The sequence below is a fragment of the Pyxicephalus adspersus genome, chromosome 1 (genome assembly GCF_032062135.1).
Source record: "Pyxicephalus adspersus chromosome 1, UCB_Pads_2.0, whole genome shotgun sequence".
NCBI lineage: Eukaryota > Metazoa > Chordata > Amphibia > Anura > Pyxicephalidae > Pyxicephalus > Pyxicephalus adspersus.
Window position 1 is genome coordinate 146,157,376 of NC_092858.1, and position 19,536 is coordinate 146,176,911.

Consider the following 19,536-nt stretch of genomic DNA (forward strand, 5'->3'; position numbering starts at 1 on the left):
TCATTTTTCAGTGTTTTTTCAAGACATTTTTATTTGGGGTGAGGGAGATCTTATATGGGAGGTCCGCTTTTTAAGCATCCATCATCAGAATACCTACTTGACTTAAGCACTGTCAATTGGAGTGACCTTTAATGTCCTGGAGACAACAACTAGTTACAGGTCAATCACATCAGTTACTTTGAAGATGATCAGATTCTTTCTGAGCTGTACCTAGGGATTAGTCCTGAAAAGGTATTTACATGCAGGTGAGTATTGTGATAAAATATTCTGCATCGGGGAACTTTACAGTGAAACATTTAGCTCCTGGGCAGTTCATTTGTGTTCGGATTTATATGTCTAAAAGCGGTACATTGTCTTTCATGAAAATGTATTTTACAATATAAAATAATAGAATGAGTATAATAAAGTTTGAAACACAAAATCATGTCAAAATAATAAATTAAATTCATTAAAAAAAATTAATAATAAATTTAATAATAAAACTTTACCATGATTTTGTGTTTCAAATTTTATTATACTCATATTATATTATACTGTAAAATATATTTACATGAAAGACAATGTACCGCTTTTAGACATAAATCCAGTGTATTGCATTCAATACATTTTTTTGTATTGAATGCAATACAAAATAATTTGAAATTCCTGCCGTGTCCCTAGCAATGGCCAAACGCACCAAGGTCACCGGGAACTCCCGGAGAATGTCAGTGCACTCGCGGGGGGACAGATCAATGAAGAGTACGCGGCCAGAGGATGGCCGGACACTGGAGGGCACCAATGGGACCAGGTAAGGCTTTATTTTTTTGTTTTTTGGCTACCCAAGTGTGGCTCGAGCTAATCGCTTTCCGCTTGGTTTATTTGACCCCGAGCCACACACGGGGTTACCAGCTCAGGAGGGTAAAATGCTCTGTAAAAGCATCAAGGCCTAAGACTATAAGGGTAGTGTTCCACTAGTAATTCTATGGCAGGATATCTAAGGCTGGATTTTCATAGAAATATTGATAAAAAATCAAAATATATGTCAGTGTTTTACAGTGAGAGTGGCATCCATTAGGAAAAGTTACAGCTTTATGTACAATAAATTGCCTATGGTAAGGTGTTTCTATCAGCAGAGCCACCAGTGTGACATGGTCGTAAAGATGCGGGTACAATGTTATAAAATTCTAATCAACATATATTCCTATGGACAGTCCCACCTTTGGACTCATATTCCTTTCTGCCTCTTTATTTCATGATTAAGCTTTTTTATAGGGCTCATGTCTGTATATGTATACAATGTACTATTTTGTTGCTATGGCTAAATCAAACATATTCTGTTACTGACTGCTGTAGGTATCTGCAAATACATAAAAATGTCTTTTAAACATAAAATATTTATGATCTATCTGTTTTTTGTATGTGGAACATAGTACAAATGTAGGTGTGGCAGGTGTGTGTTATTGCCTTAAAACTTTCCTATTTCTCTTTCCCTTCTTAAACTGTTGGAAAGAATGAATCAGATCTGAGCCCCTTGGTGCAGTTAATGTCAAATCTACAATATACTTAGCATACAATCCAATTCTAGAGGATGTATTTTGTTATATTTACAGAACAAACACTCTGGGTCTTTCCTACGTAAAAGTTTTTCTTTTACTTTACTGCAGCCTGTACCAGAATATAGGGGAAATGCATTTTAAACTGAAAAGACAGATAATTACAGGGCTTAAATTCTAGGCGATTCCCAGCAGGTTGGTGGGAGTGACACAGGATTGGTTGATAATTGATGTTCAGAGCAGGTACAGAAGTCCCTGTTAGGAATCGTGTGCTGTGAAAGGTAGATGGGTCTGCTACACTTTCATGTGGGTTTATGCCACACCCGGTATAAAACATGCTGCCACAGCCAAGAACAGAAACAATTAGGGTGGAACAAGGAACACACCTTCCTGGTAAAGACAGAACTATGGAACTCAATCCCTGACTGCACTATAAAGGCAGAAGCAAGAGCTGATGCTTAAGAAGTGGACAGAAACAGCAAACATATTAAACCCCAGGCCTATGGCTAATATCGTTCTGAAATCAACTTTCAGCAACTAACATGCCTGTCACCTTTGCTGCATCAACAGCACTTGTGCCTGTCATCAGCTAAATGATATTTAATGAAGTCTATTTGTTTCTAAAAAGCCAATATATTTACAAGACTCTAACCAGTCTGTAAAAGTATAAGCCTTTCTGTTTGTGACTCTAACACATTTGTATCCAAACTGAATCTTAGATCTGGTGCAATGATCCACCTAGTCTAAACCAGGGGTCAGCAAACTTTTTTGGCTACTAGGCCATTTTAGGAGGTCAAGAAGGCACACTAGGCCGGACTCTCTCCCACGCTGATTGCTCCGTCCCCCACCAGGAACGCCCCTAAAAGGAAATCCCTCTCCTCCGCAATGCATACAGAGGAGAGAGAATGTCCCCTTACCCCTTACTCCATCATGTCTCTTGCCGACCCCTGTCGGCCGGGATTAGGCCGGATGGACCAGGGGGGCATTAGGCTGGAATGCACTACTGGCTAGGCCATATCTGGTCTAAAGGCCAGACCCCTGGTCTAAACCATGTCACTGCTTCAATTCTGCAACAGCCGAGTAAACATGTTTTACCAAATATAGGGGAATAAAATCTATAGGGGCGTCAGCTACTGGTTTTACACATTACATTTTCATTGGCCCAAAGTTATTCCTTCCATTATCACTTGAAGCTCATTTCCAAGTGCCCCCATTGTTCTGTGAATATTTTTGTTTTTTGTATTGACCATTTATTTCTCCTTCCTTAAAGTCTTTGTGATATCATTTCAAGGTGCCCTGATTATTTCTAGCAGTGCAAGGTGCAGGTGTCTGCAGGGGACCCTTCATAGGCAAGCCCAGCAAAGCTAAGGAGGGATTTGGAAAGCAGTCACTCTGAAAACCGCTTACTCAACAGAAAATGCTGCCAGTAGAACAGTTATCAGGAAGCATTTGCCAATTAGTTTTATTCAAGATCTGTTGGTAGCATTAGAAGGTGATTTTCTAACTATTAGCCCTTGCTCTTTATGTACATTGTGTAGAGGGCTCGCAACAAGTCCATCTGCAATGGGTAGAGATGGTACAATTTTATTGACTTTGTTATACATTTTAGGAATTATTTACTCCAACTGCTTGCAGCTGCAGAGGTCAATGAGAGTTTGTTTGACGTTTTGTACTGTTTGTTAACAATAAAATGTCTGTAGTCTGGGAACAAATGCAAGTGCATACTTGGAGCATTGTTAAATTGTTTACCAGTCTAAACAAAAACTGCTAGGTTATTTTATATATATATAATATATATATATATTTATAATATATTGAGAAAAATTAAAAGAACATTCTAAAACTTTATACAAAGTACATTTACATCAATTAATTATATCAATGTGCTGAAAATCTTAATCGTAATCCTAAAAATCAATTTTTAGACTGCCTTTGTTCTTTTGTGATGCTTCATGATGATAAGCCTGATATAAATTTGTATCTATAATCGTTAATAGGTGAAGAATAACTAAACCCATAATTATCAGTATCAGTGAGAGAACCTGCATACCTAATATTTAGGAACCAGGAAATTTTTCCATTACAAAACATACCAATGTGTATCATTACATAATATCATATAGATACTGTGATGCATAGATAACTTGTTCATGTATAATTAATGTGGATAGTGTTGTGTGAGACACCAGGCATTTATAACACAATTGTTAAGAACAGGACTGTAATTAGCGTCTTTTGTTTTTCATTGTTTCTTAAAATAGTAACCTGCATTTTTGCTAATCAGAGGCATTTCTTATTTTTATTCCTATGAATTTCCACTATTTCGGCACAATTATAAAGTAAAGAATTTAACAGGCATACGCACATTTTAGGGGATAAAGGAAAATATCCACTTACCCTTTAAAGTTATGATACAACTGGCAGGGCCGGTTTTAGATTTTACATTATCCTTTATAAAAAAGACTTTAGGTCCAAACCACTCTGCTCCACAGGAAAGAATATGCAAATAAAACACTTTAAACATAGGTAATTCTATTATGGGAGGCCTCTACTACTGGAGACACCAGGGGTGGAAAGAGACATTTGCAAAGGGAAACAGCTGACTGATAAGCAACACTAATATTGCACTGCTCCACCCACTGAGTGCCTATCTCTCCTTGGAAATATTCAAAACTAACGCTGTGCCACTCCAGACACTATCAGCCCATACCCGCCCACCTCTCCCTGATTACAATAAAATATGTCTGCAGAAACAGCTGCTCTGGCGACACCTTAGCAACGATTAGTAGATTTCATTTATACCCTGTGCAATCCAACAGGTTGCCCAGGCTAGAAGCTGGCCCTGACAACCAGTGCAATTAAATTCTGTAGAAGAATATATACTGAAATGTTAACATAAATTGTGTAACAGATATAATAGATTTAATTAGAAATCAATTTAATTTAATTTATTTGAAATTTGAAATCAAAACATAATAACAAAATAACAAAAATATTTTTTTAAAGATGTCAGAAACTGAGCTGTAAACTCAAGGCTCTCTCTTTGCCCCCAAGCCACAATCACGGTTTAGTGTTAAAGAGTATATGAAAAAAGTTTTTTGTATGTTTGAGAAAGCCTAGAAGGATTAAATCGCTGTCAAGTTTCTTGCTTTTTAAAGTAACTGCAGTTAAACACAGGTCTATGGATTTATTGTCACAACAATGGAGCTGTCAATGTAGTTTTTTTATGCTGTCTGTGTTCTCACTGGATAAATACAACTTCTGTATTTGTCCCAGTGACCATTATCGCCAAGACAGAAACTAATGAATAATCCAAAATGACAGCAACAATAATATTCCAGCAGTAAAATCCAGTGATATATATGATCCATTGCCATTGCTGGTTTCAAAATATTCTTAGATTTTCCCAGTAGTTATTTTGGTAAAATTAGAGTAAAAGGACTGTGGCTATAGGTGTCTCATGATCATATCTCACTAATTCTCTAACTTCAGAATGCAGTGAAGAATTAAAATGCAGTACAGTATACAAGCCTACCTGGCCCATAAAATAGGTATTTTGTTCACCACTTGCTTTTACCCACTTTTTATCCTGATTGCTATCAGAAATTACCCTGATCACTTCTGAGTTTGGTTGGTTGTACACATTTCATTTGAGGTCTGGATTTATTGTTTAAGACCAACTCTACATACAGTTTAAATAGCTAAATTCATTTCCAGGTGCAAAAAAGCAGAAGGTGTGCTTCTAAGTCTTACAAAGTATAAAAGCTTGTATCCTACTATCAACTGTATAGTTGGACCATTGCTGAGCTACAGGTATGACTTATCAAGTATAAGAGACGACTTTAGGACATTGAACTAGTTTTGGTGCACTGGGGATTTATTTAGATATTTTAAACTAAAGGTTTAATTGAGTTTAAAATTGGGAATAAATTTGGTTCCATTCCCTTAGGTACAGTGTAAGAGAAAAGTAGAACGGAGTGTGGACTGTCGACATAGGCAGCAAGGTGCCAAAGTGTGACCACGTATGACATGTTTCCAAGTGTTTCCTATGTGATCAGTTTCTAAACAAAACAACATATTATCTGGCAAAAGGCTTCCAGCCAGAAGATCCCTATCCATGTGAAACGAATGAATCATCTGCTATTATCCAGCATTGCCAAGCTTGGATCTTATCTTTCATGGTGACACCTCTTCTTCCTCCTTACTGTATTCTCCAGGTAGTGACCTGGTAATGGGAGACACAGGCTGTCATGCAACATTTACAAAATGCTGTAACAATATAGGCCATTTGTCAAAGGTATTTCCAGCTGCCGATATTTAATACTAAAGCAGTAGCTTTAGGCTTTTCTGTCATGTAAGACATATTTGTCAGTGGTTCTGGAAAAGACGGAATGATCTACAGAGTAAAGTACAGTTATGGTGCCCTTTGCTTCCTTTCATAGATGGTTCAACAAATTTAGATCTCCCCCAGACCTAATGTAGTTTTATATAAAAACATGAACAATTGGGCTTAACAAATTTCTGCAGTGTTAGTCTTATAGCAAGCCGGAATATAAATGTCTTGTGATCCTAAATACAGAATTGTGATTTTCTAAAGCTAAATAGAGAAAGTGCTTGAAGATTTATCATATAATGTGATGTAGATGAAAGTATCTAGTACTAACAGTGCTGAAAAGCAGTACTTGTATATACCTAATATAAAATATCTCCCACACACGTTATCCTTCTTTAGTCCCAAGAGAGGTAGGTTTTACATTGGGAAAGCGTGGATTGTAGAGGAAGAGCTGGTGATTCCACGTTAAATACATGAGAAAGCTTTTTGCCCTCCTTTAATATATTAAAGGAAATGAGGGAGAGACATAGAAATGGAGTGTTGCAGGCCTCCCAAAGACCATGGTCATTCTAAATTTGATTCCAGATTTATTAGAATAAAAAGAAGTATAATGGTTCCAATTAAAAATTACATTTTTTAGAATCGTTTTGAAGATACACTAAAGAACATTGCACATACTGATAATCTCAGAATATTTAAAATACCCAAAAAACAAGATGCCCATCTCAGAGACAATCTATGGATGCATGCAGGTCAAATGGCCACTGCTGGGAGGCCAGCTGACTGTTGGGGGCTGTAAATCCCCCCGAATTATGGAACTCTGTGCAAGGCTACATTGAAACATTTCCCTGAGGATAGTCACATTGTGTCTTCACAATCCAACTGATTTTACCCAAAGATATATATATATATATATATATATATATATATATATATATATATAAATATATATATTTCAATAGGTCTTTTGTGGTAATAAGGTTAAGATGGTCAGAGAAGTCTAAAAAAATGAAAGTTATGTATTTTATTAAATTCAATTGTGCAGAAATGTTGAATATATTGTCAACTAGACCATTCCCAATCAGTGTTTGATTGACGTGGCACCTGAACATTAACCCTGAATGCCCCTTCTTTGTCTGATCAAGCTCCAGTTCACTATGCCCACCCAACAGGCTATTCAGTTGATGTAGATCAATGGGGAGTGTTACTTAATACCCACCAGGGAAAATGAACATTCTGCTCCACTTACAATCCCAACACAACTTTGTCATTTGTTATTGTAAGCAGCAAGAAGCACTCCTATTGGCTGCATTTTGCACACCCCTCTGATTTACCTGTCAAAGCGAGATGGGGTGGAGCAGAGTGTTGACTGATCAGGTTGATCAATGGGTGCACAGCAGTTATGCCAAGAAGTTGATCAATATCCGGAAGATTACATTGGCAAATTGAGTATAAATCAAAATAATCTCACTGCTAATTGCCAATTGTTTGGGTGGAATATTTATTATAGTCATATTGTTACCTAAAGGTGTATGCTGTGAAACCAGGAGCATAAAATATTGCATACCTAATTTAAAAAAATGTCATGTTTACATAATACTTACCGTAAGATATCTTTTATATCTCAATCTTTTTTTTTGTACTCAAATGAATTTGTCACAAGACAGCTCAGTAAATATTATCTAGAACAGATTTAAATTACCATAATTAATCTTTAATAATATTGTCAAAGCCTAAGGATATTCAACCAGGCACAATCTTTGCTTGAACAAAATACTATTTAGTTACATAAAAAAGGCAAAGTATTTTAACCATTCAACAAAAAATGACAGTGTACATATGCTAAAAAGTTATGTTAATAGCCTTCCTGTATTATATAAATATAGCTGTAAAACAGGACTCTGTCCCCTTACACAGCTGGTATAGGGGTTAGTGCCAACACATTGATCACATCTCTACCACATGTAAGGAATACTGTTCTGTTGAAGCTGCTAAATACCTTCTGTCTCCCAAACCCTTTCTATGAAGAATAGATGGCCATTGCCTCGGCATTGGTCACATAACTGCTTTTCATAGGAAAGCAGAGTCCTAGTTTTATTTCATATTTTTTTCTGCATACATTATGTTTTTTTTTTTTAACCTCATTTGTTTCTTATTGATTGAACAAAGACTGTTGAAATAACAATAAGTCCACTATAGATAAATCTAACATTGGTTTAGATAACCGAATGGGTCTGATTTATTGAAGGTCTGCAAGACTGGAGAAGATAGACAGTCATGGGGGAACCTGGGTGATTTAGCAAACCTGACATTGATTTCTTAATATTATTTGCTATTATCTGGTAAATGTTTTCAGTTCTGAACTAGGTCTATTCCAGGTTTGCTGGATCACCCAGGTTCTCCTGGCCCAATGCCTTGAAATCTTAAACAAATTAACTTTAAAAAAAAATAAAGGAATTGCTAACACAATGTAAAATAGCGATTTATAGAGTACAGCAGGCAATTCCAATCCTACACATCCCTGCTACAGTAAACATTCACATGCTAGATATTTGTTACCTAAGAAGAATGATCACAATTTTGTCTGCCTCTGGTGAAAATCTGTTGTGTGTAAAATGATCCACTGAAGTTGTTTAGCGATCTACCATGGAAGGGCACTTATCAACCAACCGCGGAGTTGTCATTTCCTATGGTAGAGACACAGCAGGGTGTCTTCTCCATAGAACTAAACAGTGCTGTGTATACAGCGCTCATTCTTTCTACATTTATTCATTTCTAGAAATTGAACACCTGTATAGGGCTTAGGTGGGACATATGGTGCAAACCCATTTATATATCATAGTTCAATAACCTATTTACCAACATCCATCAGCTGTTACCTAGAAATAAGCAATGTTGTTAAAACAACAAACTGTATACCGGTGATTGATTTGTGATATTCTATGGCTGAAAGTGTTATATAATTTTGTGACAGCTGTTTTTAGATTTATCATACAGATTACCCTTGCAGCTATAGCCTCATGCAGCCTTCATTTATTATAAAATATATTTCCAGCCACTGTTTGAATTTCCATTCTTTCTTTAATAGCATAAGTTAAGACATGGCCAGAGAATTACTATCAGCATGAGTGTATAGACATTACATACCAAAATGTGTTTTTATCTCTCCTTTTGTTCTATTTAATTTGTTTCTAGCATTTGCTATTTATATTCAATTAAAGTGGAACAAAGTTAAAATAGGACAATTATGAGCAGGCATGTCCTTTTTTTGCAGAAGGGATAAATGATTGTAAGCTCTTTGGGGCAGGGTCCTCTCCTCCTGTGTCACTGTCTGTATTTGTCTGTCATTTGCAACCCCAATTTAATGTACAGCGCTGCGTAATATGTTGGCGCTATATAAATCCTGTTTCTTAATAATAATGATAATAATGTCCCTCTTGCAATAAAATACACTTACTTACCTGATAATAGTGAATAACATTCTTGCCTTGGGTGGAAATTTTAAGCTCCACCTTTGTTTGCACACATACTATCTAGTGCCACCTGTCCACATCTCAAACTATATACTCAAAAATAAAATTCTCTATATAGCAAAGATTGCCCACACATACACAATGGGGTTGATTTATTAAAGTTTGGCCTAGTCACTTAGCATAGTAAATGATCATCTTCCAAGGAATAAATTCACTGTGTACATTTACTTTAGTACAGGGGTCGGCAAAGTTTTATGGCCACTCGGCCATTTATGGGGTGGGCGGGTGCACACTAAGCCAGACCCGCCCTAATGGCTCCGCCCATCACCAGGGAAAGCCCGCTGAAGTGAAATCCCTCTCCTCCATATGCATTGCGGAGGAGAGGGATGTCCCTTCAGGGAGCTCCCCCTATTGACAGGGGCGGCGGAAATATCAACGCCGGCCGCGGTAAATAGGGGAGCCACTGCAAGGGGGCGGCACCAGGGCTCCTTCTCCGGTAGTTCCTTTGTGCACCCTGGCTAATCCGCCAAAAATATTGTAACTTTATTTCTTAGTTAGGTCACGAACAGTATTAAAATACGCTTATGGAAAGTTGCAGAATAGATTTGGCATTGGTGAACTGCTACAAATAAGGGTCGTACTTGCTAATTATTAAATAGTATTATTAAAAAGGATTTATATAGCGCCAACATATTATGCAGCGCTGTACATTAAACAGGGGTTGCAAATGACAGACAGATACAGACAGTGACACAGGAGCACTGGGGAACCTACCCTGAAGAGCTTAAATTGTACATGGGCCATGGCCCACAGCATTTTACTCCTAGGGATACCAGTCTGTATGCCCAATATGATGTGCTGTTGTCTTCCTACATGGAAAACATGTTTTATTTTTTTTAAAAAAGGCGAACAAATGCAAGCAAATTGAATTTAAACATATAGTGTGATAGGCTGGCCCAAAAAAAATAGACAGAAAGATTCCGGCTTGAGACAACTAAACTACCATCAGTGTGGACAAACACTGCTGAACTTTGAATGACACATATCTCCATCTTATTCCACATGCCAGAACTAGATCCAGTAGTCAGTGTTTCTCCCTGGGGCCCCTTTAGCAAAGTTCTTTAAAAAGTCAGCTAAAAAAAATGTTCAGTTTTCATTTTTTAATTTATTTTATTAAATATTTATTTAAGGCACGTTCCTGAAATATATAATGTGTAAAAATTAAGTGGCCTGAGGAAATATCTAATGAGATTAACATTTTTGTCACTTCAATAAAAAAATTATAGATAGTTACATATTAATTTACTATTCATGGATAAGTAAAAAAAAAAATCTGATAGATTCAATGGTTGTAACTAGAAAAGATACTCCAGTTACCAAATATATCAACAATTATAGAAAGAGAGGTTTACTCTTATTCAGTTCCTTATCTCCATATTCATTCTTTACTATCCTAGTTTCTGTTATGCTAATAATTTTAGTTGGGAAAAATTGTTTACGTATATTCTTAATATATGTATCTAAATCTAACCATTAATCAACTTTACAGAAAATACATTAGCAGTAAATTTATTTGGATTATTGAGGACAAAAATAAAACAATGGAGACTTTTTCATTCAACTTTTACTTTGCAAAGTAAATGCAGATGTTATTCACATCATCTAACATCATTGTGTCCTGGAAATTTATTTAGACATTTTCCAATTATATTTATTTATTGAGAGGGAGACCTCACATACTGGCACTACATCCCCTATTCACAATTCCAAACATTTAATTTTTTAGATTTTTAAGCTGCCTTTCCAATAAAGCATTCAGTGTTAAAATAATTCACATAATTTACGAAATGATAAAATCAATTTTTATAAAACATAAAGCTTCTATACATGTTATTGCAATATTAACATTTTCTATAACAAATCATTTTCTGTACTGCCATCATTTTCTATAACAGATCATCCCAAAAATCTCAAAAAATTAATGTTTGGAAATATTTATTTATTTATTACTGGTTTTTTTTTACACTTTTTATTTAACAAATTTTTGTTCACCTTTTTCTACTTGAAGCAGAGTCTGTCCAGCCCCTCTCTGCAGCCCCATTGCAATAGTGATCTATTGTTGTAAATAATAAATCAGTGATCTGTTGCTGCAGAACTGCATGGAGGGGGGTAGGCAGATCCTGGCCGCAATAAATCACTGACCAATAGGAGAGGCAGAGGCTGAAAAAGTTCTGCCTGACCCCATACTAATAAGAAATTCTGTGATGTCATAATGATGTCACATTCCTTCTAACATGTGCACAATGTAAAGTAATATGTAAAGTATTGATCTTCTACAGGTGCTCCTACAGAACACTCTGGAGAAGATTGGTAAGCCCAGGTGCTGATCCGTATATAATAAATGGTGTTTTTTTTTTCTTGAGCAGTGATAATAAAGTAAATATACTATTACTGATACAGTAAAGGTGCGTACACACTTCCAATTTTTATCGTTCAAAACGAACGACGAACGATCGATTGGGCAAAAATCGTTCGTAAAAAAAGTAACCAACGACGCCGACGAATGAGGAAAGTCGTTGGAAACGAACGACCGGACCGGCGGATCGGATTGGACGACGATCGTTGAACATCGTTCGTGTGTACGGTCGTAAGTTGATCGTCCATGATCTGAGCATGCGTAATGACCGAACGTTCGTTCACTTTCCTGTCGTGCACATAGTTCCTCTATCGCTCAAACGATCGTATCTATTGTGTGTACAATATCTACGAACGATCGTGTCGTTATCTCTATGTGCAGGATCGGTGCTATACGATCGTTCGTAGATATCGTGCAGGATCGTTCGTCGTTCGTTTTCCAACGATAATAATTGGAAGTGTGTACGTAGCTTAAGTGACAAGTTGTCTTATCAGTGTGCATTGTGGATTGTACGGAATTTGATTGACTAAATTGTGGTTCTATTTTTAGGATTTTTACCCAGCAAGGATCTTATAGGATCTTCACTGATGCAGGATCAGTCAAGTGTAACTTTCACCCCAGGATCTCTGGACAGTGATTGTTCACCCATTAACCAACCAGATGATGGAATGCAGGATCAGACTGGTTCCCTGGCCTCTTGTTTGTCAATGGTAAGAAGAGAAGTATAAAGTCGTTTAAATAATTTCAGAAAGCTGAAATTTCTAGATTTATTGTAGAATAATTTCTAGAAAGTATTGTAGATTAATTTCTATATTAGTGTCCACATGTCCATCACCAGAAAAGTGTCAAGAAACTCAGGTCCTTGCAACAGGGCAGTGATACTGCTAAAATAACCAGTACAAATGTCTCCCATTTTTATGTTCAGCTAATAATTCTCATGCAAGTAAAATCAGGAATAATCCTGAAAACCATATTATTGCTAAACAGTCTGCATGAGCCTTATAAATATGTATGAATTTATTACCAAGATTTTTACGCTATAAACAATTATTTTATCTTCAAAGTGATAAAGTGCTGTAATAATACCAATGGACTCAAACACTGGATTTAAGTAGTTTAGAATACACTAAAAGATGTGAAAAAGAGAATGAAGTTGTATTCAGCTAAAATATTCCTGACTGAACAAATTTCAGCAGCTATGCATTTTAGGTCCTAGGTTCAGTGCATGCAGAGGATTGGGGGCATTAAATGTAAAACTCATTATAAAGTGGTATGCATAATTAAGTTACTAAAAGGTTATAGTACATACAGAGCCTCAGGCACCTTTTGGCTCCAAGACGTTCTAGACGTCCAGAAATATTATTTTTGTTTCATTTTGCAGGTGAGGTAGGATCCATCCATATAATAACAGAACTGTCACTTGCAGATTTCATACTTGATACAAGATAAGACAACTCAGACTAGAATTTAAAGAATGCAGCACTGCTTTGGGCTTAATTGTAGAAAGACTAACTAAGCAATTTAGGATTTTGAGTGTATTAGGGGGCATTTATCAAGCAAATTAGCTGCACATTTATATGCAATACAGGCTGCAGATCAATTAGCAAAGTATCTGTAACAGGCTTACAGTGTATTTGTGACCCCTGAGTCAGAATTCCTGACCAGCCAACTTTGACAGATTTGTAAGATCTATGACAGATTTATTACTGAACGTGGGACAGATTATCACTCTAAACACATACATAATTGAAGTGTATGTAAACCTATTGGGCCTGATTTATTAAAGCTCTCCAAGGCTGGAGAAGGTATATTTTCATCAGTGAACCTGGTGATCCAGCAAACCTGGAATGAATCTGGTCCAGGATTGAAAACATTTGCTAACAAATAGCAAATTACTTTTAAGAAATACATTTCAGGTTTGCTGGATCACCCAGCTTCACTGATGAAAATATATATTTTGCAGCCTTGGAGAACTTTACTAAATCAGATTTGCTGATAGAACGTTTAACCAACTTTTAATAAAAAAATCAATTGATCAAAATTAAAAAGACAAAGCTTATCCACCACCAACAGCTTAATTTAAACAATTTAAAGAGGTTCATTTTACAAAAGGGTAAATAGTGGGATGCTTTATAGTTACAATCAACCTATGCACTCAAAATTTGGAAGTTGAAAGCAGTTAAAATGTATAGAAATTTGCAAGTCCATACCATGCACAAGGTATTACAAAAAATGAATAAATTTAATGTTTTTTGGAAGTTTGCTAATTAATGATTTGACTGTTTTAGGACAATTATGGAGCACAAACACATGATTCTGACAGTCAGACTGAAAGGAAGAGTTCGGATTCTTCTATGAGCCCTGATATCTCATTGTCACCCCAGGATCACATTCCCATGAGATTCCCAAGTAAAGCCTCCCCAAGTGAGGAATATCGGAGGTACAGTTGTGATGAGTCCACTGAAAACAATTATGGGAAATTTAGCAAAGGGAAACATCAATTCCACCCCTACAAAAGGCAGTTCAGTGATGTATTCCCTGAAAGCATGAATTCCCTATCTCTTGGGGAGAAGTCATTCAAAGGCATGGATGGAATGGAGAGCTTTGACAATGTCTGTGGACCTTCATGTCCTGAAGATACAGATACTTTTGCAACCCACATCCCTGATATATCAGCTGAGACAACATGGTGCAATAATCTACAGTACACTTCCAGTCACGAAGAAGGATCACAGATGATGGTAAGTGTTTATTGATACAGGAAACATAAAAAAATAAAGCTTGTGTTAAAAAAACTACTAGTTGGGTGAGCTTACCTTAGCACCAAAATCATTATTATGATCACACTCCACTAACTCCACTATGTACCTGCTTAATATTACACAAAAACTGTATTAAAAGAAAAAAACATGCTGTCATTGCTGAATCCCTTCTGAAATACCTAATTGCCTGACAAAAAATGACAAGGGCTAATAGTTGCTTAGCACAAAGCCCTTTTATTTCCCTTTTATAAGTGTAGGTTGATTGTATACTGTAAATTAAACATTTTTGTTGCTTTTGTCAGCGCTCCCGTATGATACGGGCATATTCCTAATAATATTTAGTAATTTTTTTGATGCATTTATTTTTTATTGTTCATTTTTGAAAAATATACATTTTTTACATTGTAAATGGCATAACTGCTGAATTGAGTCTTTTCCAAAATCCTGTCCTCAAACACATAATAGTTTACCTGGGTTATACAGAAGAAACAATATTTACATGAAAAAAAAACACTTTGGATGTCATTAGCTATCATCAGAGCCACTCATAGTAAAATAGTATGAACAAGATATTTCAGGAAACTGTGCCAAATCTGGCAAATTATAAACCATATTGACATGGGCATAATTAAAGCAGCATATCCAATGTAAATGTTCTCCTATCTGATGTATCATGCCACACAATGGGCATGGTATTTGAATTTAGCGTTTGACAACATTTATGAAGCATTTTCGGAGAATCAGGACACAGTAAATTTTAAATGAGATGTGTCCCAAACTGATTTCAGACTAGTAACACGCAAGCCTTTTTTCCTGAAAGAAGATTGCCTTGGATTTGGGTTTAGGTTAACTGTTGCTGGTACTGCACCTTAATCAATGCTTCCTCCTTGCTAGTTAGCAGTGCTCTAGATTTAAAGTTTTTTGTGCATAAAATATGCAGTATATGATTGCCAAAAGCAGCAGCTTTAACAATGTTTCTGCATACTTTATACATTGGCTTTTTAACCGGTTTGTGCACTATTAATGCATAGTCTGCCTTGATGTATTATAGTAGTCTGGTGATCTGTATGCTTGGTACTTATAGATAAACACACATTTTAATCCAGTTTAATAAACATTATACAGGGTAAATCTGTCTTAATAACAACTTGCTCTATTTTTATGAATGGCATCACCCTGAGGGAGGGAGGCCTGGTATATACCTAATACCTAATATATATAGTATAATAGTACTCTACTGCTTTGCGTAGGTTTGCCTACAGATGATTCCATTTAAATTGAGCTGCTTGTCCTTCATTGTCAAATCACAGAACTTAGCCTATCCTAATCAAGTTATTTTGCTAAATCCCATATACGTTTGCAGAAATATCCGGTATCTGGCTGTACAGTGTAATAGGGGTGTCTGGTTTGTTGGATTGTATGAACAGAGTTATAAATCTTTGTGCAAGTAGGCTGGTTCATATTTATCTATTCAAACTGTTATTTATACTGTTTGCCATTTGTATTCACTTTTAACTGTATAGTTTAACTGAATGTCTTGTGTATTGCTCAATGAGGTTGGTCTCTGTCAATGTGTGGCTCTATAAAACTCTTTTATTGCTTTATGTCAGCTGGTTTTGGATTCTGCTGGTTTCCACAATTTCAGCATCTTTAGGGACAGATATGACGGCTTTTTCTGTGGTTTGCTTGTGGGGGAATGTGTGTTCTGAGCTGAACTTATTGGGGCAGGAATCCTTAACAATCCCAAAGCTAGAACTTTAACAAAGAATATATAGCCATAACTTTAGCCATAGCATTCCAAGTAAGTTTAATGAAATCCAGTAAAGGTGCATGCACCCTTAATAGTCCCTTAATATTGGCAAATAGCTTAGTGGAAGGAATGAGAAAATCATATACATGGCCAACAAACCCTTTATTTTTCAGAGGGGTCTTTAATAAATGTGGGCCCAGCAGAGAAGACTGTAGTCTTGTACCATAAGTCTGCTGTAGTCTTCTACAAGTGTTTCTACTCATCTTGAAGTCCAGCTCTTTACTAGAAGTAAATTATCCCTATTGTTGAATGTTGTGTGATTGTGATTCTAAACTAATCTATCTGTACTTAAAGCATATATAAGAAAAAAAATGTATTATTTAGCTGCTTACCACTCCTTAACTGTGACTGCATTGATTTTCTCTTTTGTGTTCATTTACTGGAAGTACATAAAAATACTTGTAGACCCTGCCCAAAATGTATGTTCTGGTAACGTCCTGTATACTGAACATAAGCCTCGAACAATGGAATAAGCCCTCCCAGCTATCTTGCATGAACTAAAAACACTCTCTATCAGATTGGGAGATGTGTATAGGCCAAATCAGAGGAGAAGCCCACGGTAACATAGCTGGTTCTCCATAGATACAGAATAGTGAGGGAGCATTGTCATCCAGAGAGAAGAAGTGTTAATGGCAGGATGACTAGATGAAAATTAAAATTGCAACCACCACATTCAAGCTACAGTATATTACATTGCTTTTGGGTTCCCGTATGCTTAGATATTTTCTAATATCATGATAATAATATTATAAATATTATTATTACCTAGTATTTATATAGTGCTTTGCAAAGTCCATGGTCATATCATTATGGCTGACATTAATTAGAAATTATCTATATCCACAAGGAGGCAAATTCATAAATAATTATGTAATGGGGCTAATGTTTGCTATACATTGGTTGATTTCCTGCTCAATGGATTAAAAATGTTCAATATTAGGTGCAGAATAAAAAGATCCTCAATTGGTCAGGTTGGAGAATTTCTGCCAATTGTACAAGTACCCAAAAGGTTTCCATATCATTCTGATTTCTGTTCATTCAAACACACATCCCCATTATTTGAAGACTGATCAAGTGAAAACATGATAATTAATTTTTATTTTAACTGATTACGAAGAAATAATGATAAACAATCAACTGTGCATCATTTGTAGTGTTTAGTTATATGAATGAATGATTTTTACGGTCAACATTTATATGACAGTTGATCAAGTTGAATATCCATTTAATTAAAGTCAATTCATATATGGCAAGATTCAGATAATATTTTCCTTTTCTTACTGTGCCCAGGGACACAACATAAAGTAAGCATAATCTCTCCGGATTATTGGGAAATTCCAACTTTGACAGTTGTCATCAGAAACTATTACTTTTTCCCCTGGGGATAAAGGTTAGGTTTAGTGCTCCCTGGCGCAGACACAGGTAGTTGTGCCTAAATGTTAGTTGTACAGTGGGGGACAGCAGAGAGCAGTGAAGGCCGGGTTTTGTAAAATTTCATGTTACTGCTAATCCCAATTGGCCGTCAAAGTTGTAAAAAAAGACGCAGCGGGAATAAATTAGTTGACATCAAGGGGAATATATTACTTCTCAAATGTACAGCTTGTACAGATGAAAAGATCCTAGAAAGCTACAAAGCCAACTACAGCTTCAAAGCAAGCCATTAAAGTGGACCACACAAAAGCTTCCTCCAATAGCTTTATATTATGTTTTCATACATTGACTCAATTATTATTACAGTAAAACCTAAAATATTTCATCTGGGTCTTAAAAAACATATAAAAAGAGACCTGTTCCTGATGATTAATTTACCACTTTTTTATAAATTGTAAAAAAAAGCACATTCAGTCTGCATGTCAACAAAAATGGAGAAACAAAGCATTACAAATTATATTTTTCTTTGTAGGTGGGTTCAGATGTAAAACTGAAGCCTCAGTCTTTGGTTATGCGACAACAAGAGAAGGAGCAGAGAATGTATTGGTCCCAATCTCCAACACAGCAGATATATTGTAACCCACAGACATTTCCACAGGTGAGCCCTTTACTCATTTCACTCATACACCATTTCTGAACATTTCTGGCATTGTATGATCTTTAAATTTTGTTGGCCTTCAAAGTTGGTGAGTATGTTTCTCTGTTCATGCCGGCAGCCTCTTCTGTTCTTTAGAAACAAACACAGATCCTAGCTATACCATTAGGAACAAAATCACAATTCTTGTTTCCAGGTACTGCTGGCAGGAAATAAAACTCAATAAAGAGTGGTTTCATAATTTCTGAACAACCAACAGGCAACTGTGACAAAATGTAGACAACTGAAACAAATCAACAATACTTGAAATTTGTGGGTAATAAACATGCAATGGTGACAATGCAGGAGAAAATAGACAACTGTGACAATATAGTTTCAAAAAATAGATGGAGGGAATACAAATGCAAGAAAAAGTAAACTGTAAAAAATGTGAGCATCAAAATGTAATGATGGCAATAAACAAGCAACAGTTAAGTACAACTGTGGACAACTAATACGCTATGGTGCAAGGACTACTTCTACCTTCCTTCTTTCCTAGCCATAAGTGTTCTTCGTTCAGACAGAGATCATGAAGAAGGAGAAAGCACAACTTACACCTTCCTCTAGCTCTTCTTTCCAGAATTGGCTTTTGACCCCAGTATTATAGTATTGTGAACAGGAGGTAATTCATGTCAGCTATGAGGATTTATTTATTCTTAAACTGAAGTGCCACATACGTACCTAATCTAGAGCTGTGTAAGTACCCCTGGAGCCAGAATGCCAAGGTGCTTCTACATAGAGTAACTTTCTAAGTCAATTCAGCAGAGGTCGGTCAACCTCCTCCATTTTCTAGGCCTTACATTTGGTTTAGTAATGTGATCAGTAACCTCTCTGGTCAATAAAACTGGAGATGGGGAGTGACCTGGGCAACCCCAGAACCCAGGATGCTTACACTGAGGAATGACCAGGCTCAGAGTACCGTATTTTTCGCCATATAAGACGCTCCGGAATATAAGACGCACCCAATTTTAAAGGAGGAAAATCTAGAAAAAAAAGATTATGAAAGATTATTCCCCTTCTGATCACTAATGTGCCATTCATACCGGTATTCCCCTTCTGATCACTCATGTGCCATTGATTGTTTCTTCTGATCACTCTGTGCCATTCAAATTCCCTTCTGATCACTCTGTGCCATTCAAATTCCC

General features: G+C 36.2%; 1 protein-coding gene across 1 annotated transcript in view; it reads left to right on the forward strand.

Annotated features, from left to right (window-relative positions):
* The first annotated feature begins 753 nt into the window (after positions 1–753).
* The window catches only part of FOXN1 (forkhead box N1), a 37,667-nt gene continuing 18,884 nt past the window's right edge, over positions 754–19,536 (forward strand). The window contains exons 1-4 of the mRNA XM_072417323.1: positions 754–787; positions 12,304–12,464; positions 14,043–14,495; positions 18,230–18,355. Coding sequence (XP_072273424.1) covers positions 754–787; positions 12,304–12,464; positions 14,043–14,495; positions 18,230–18,355 — 774 coding nt within the window. The remainder of the gene's footprint in view (positions 788–12,303; positions 12,465–14,042; positions 14,496–18,229; positions 18,356–19,536) is intronic.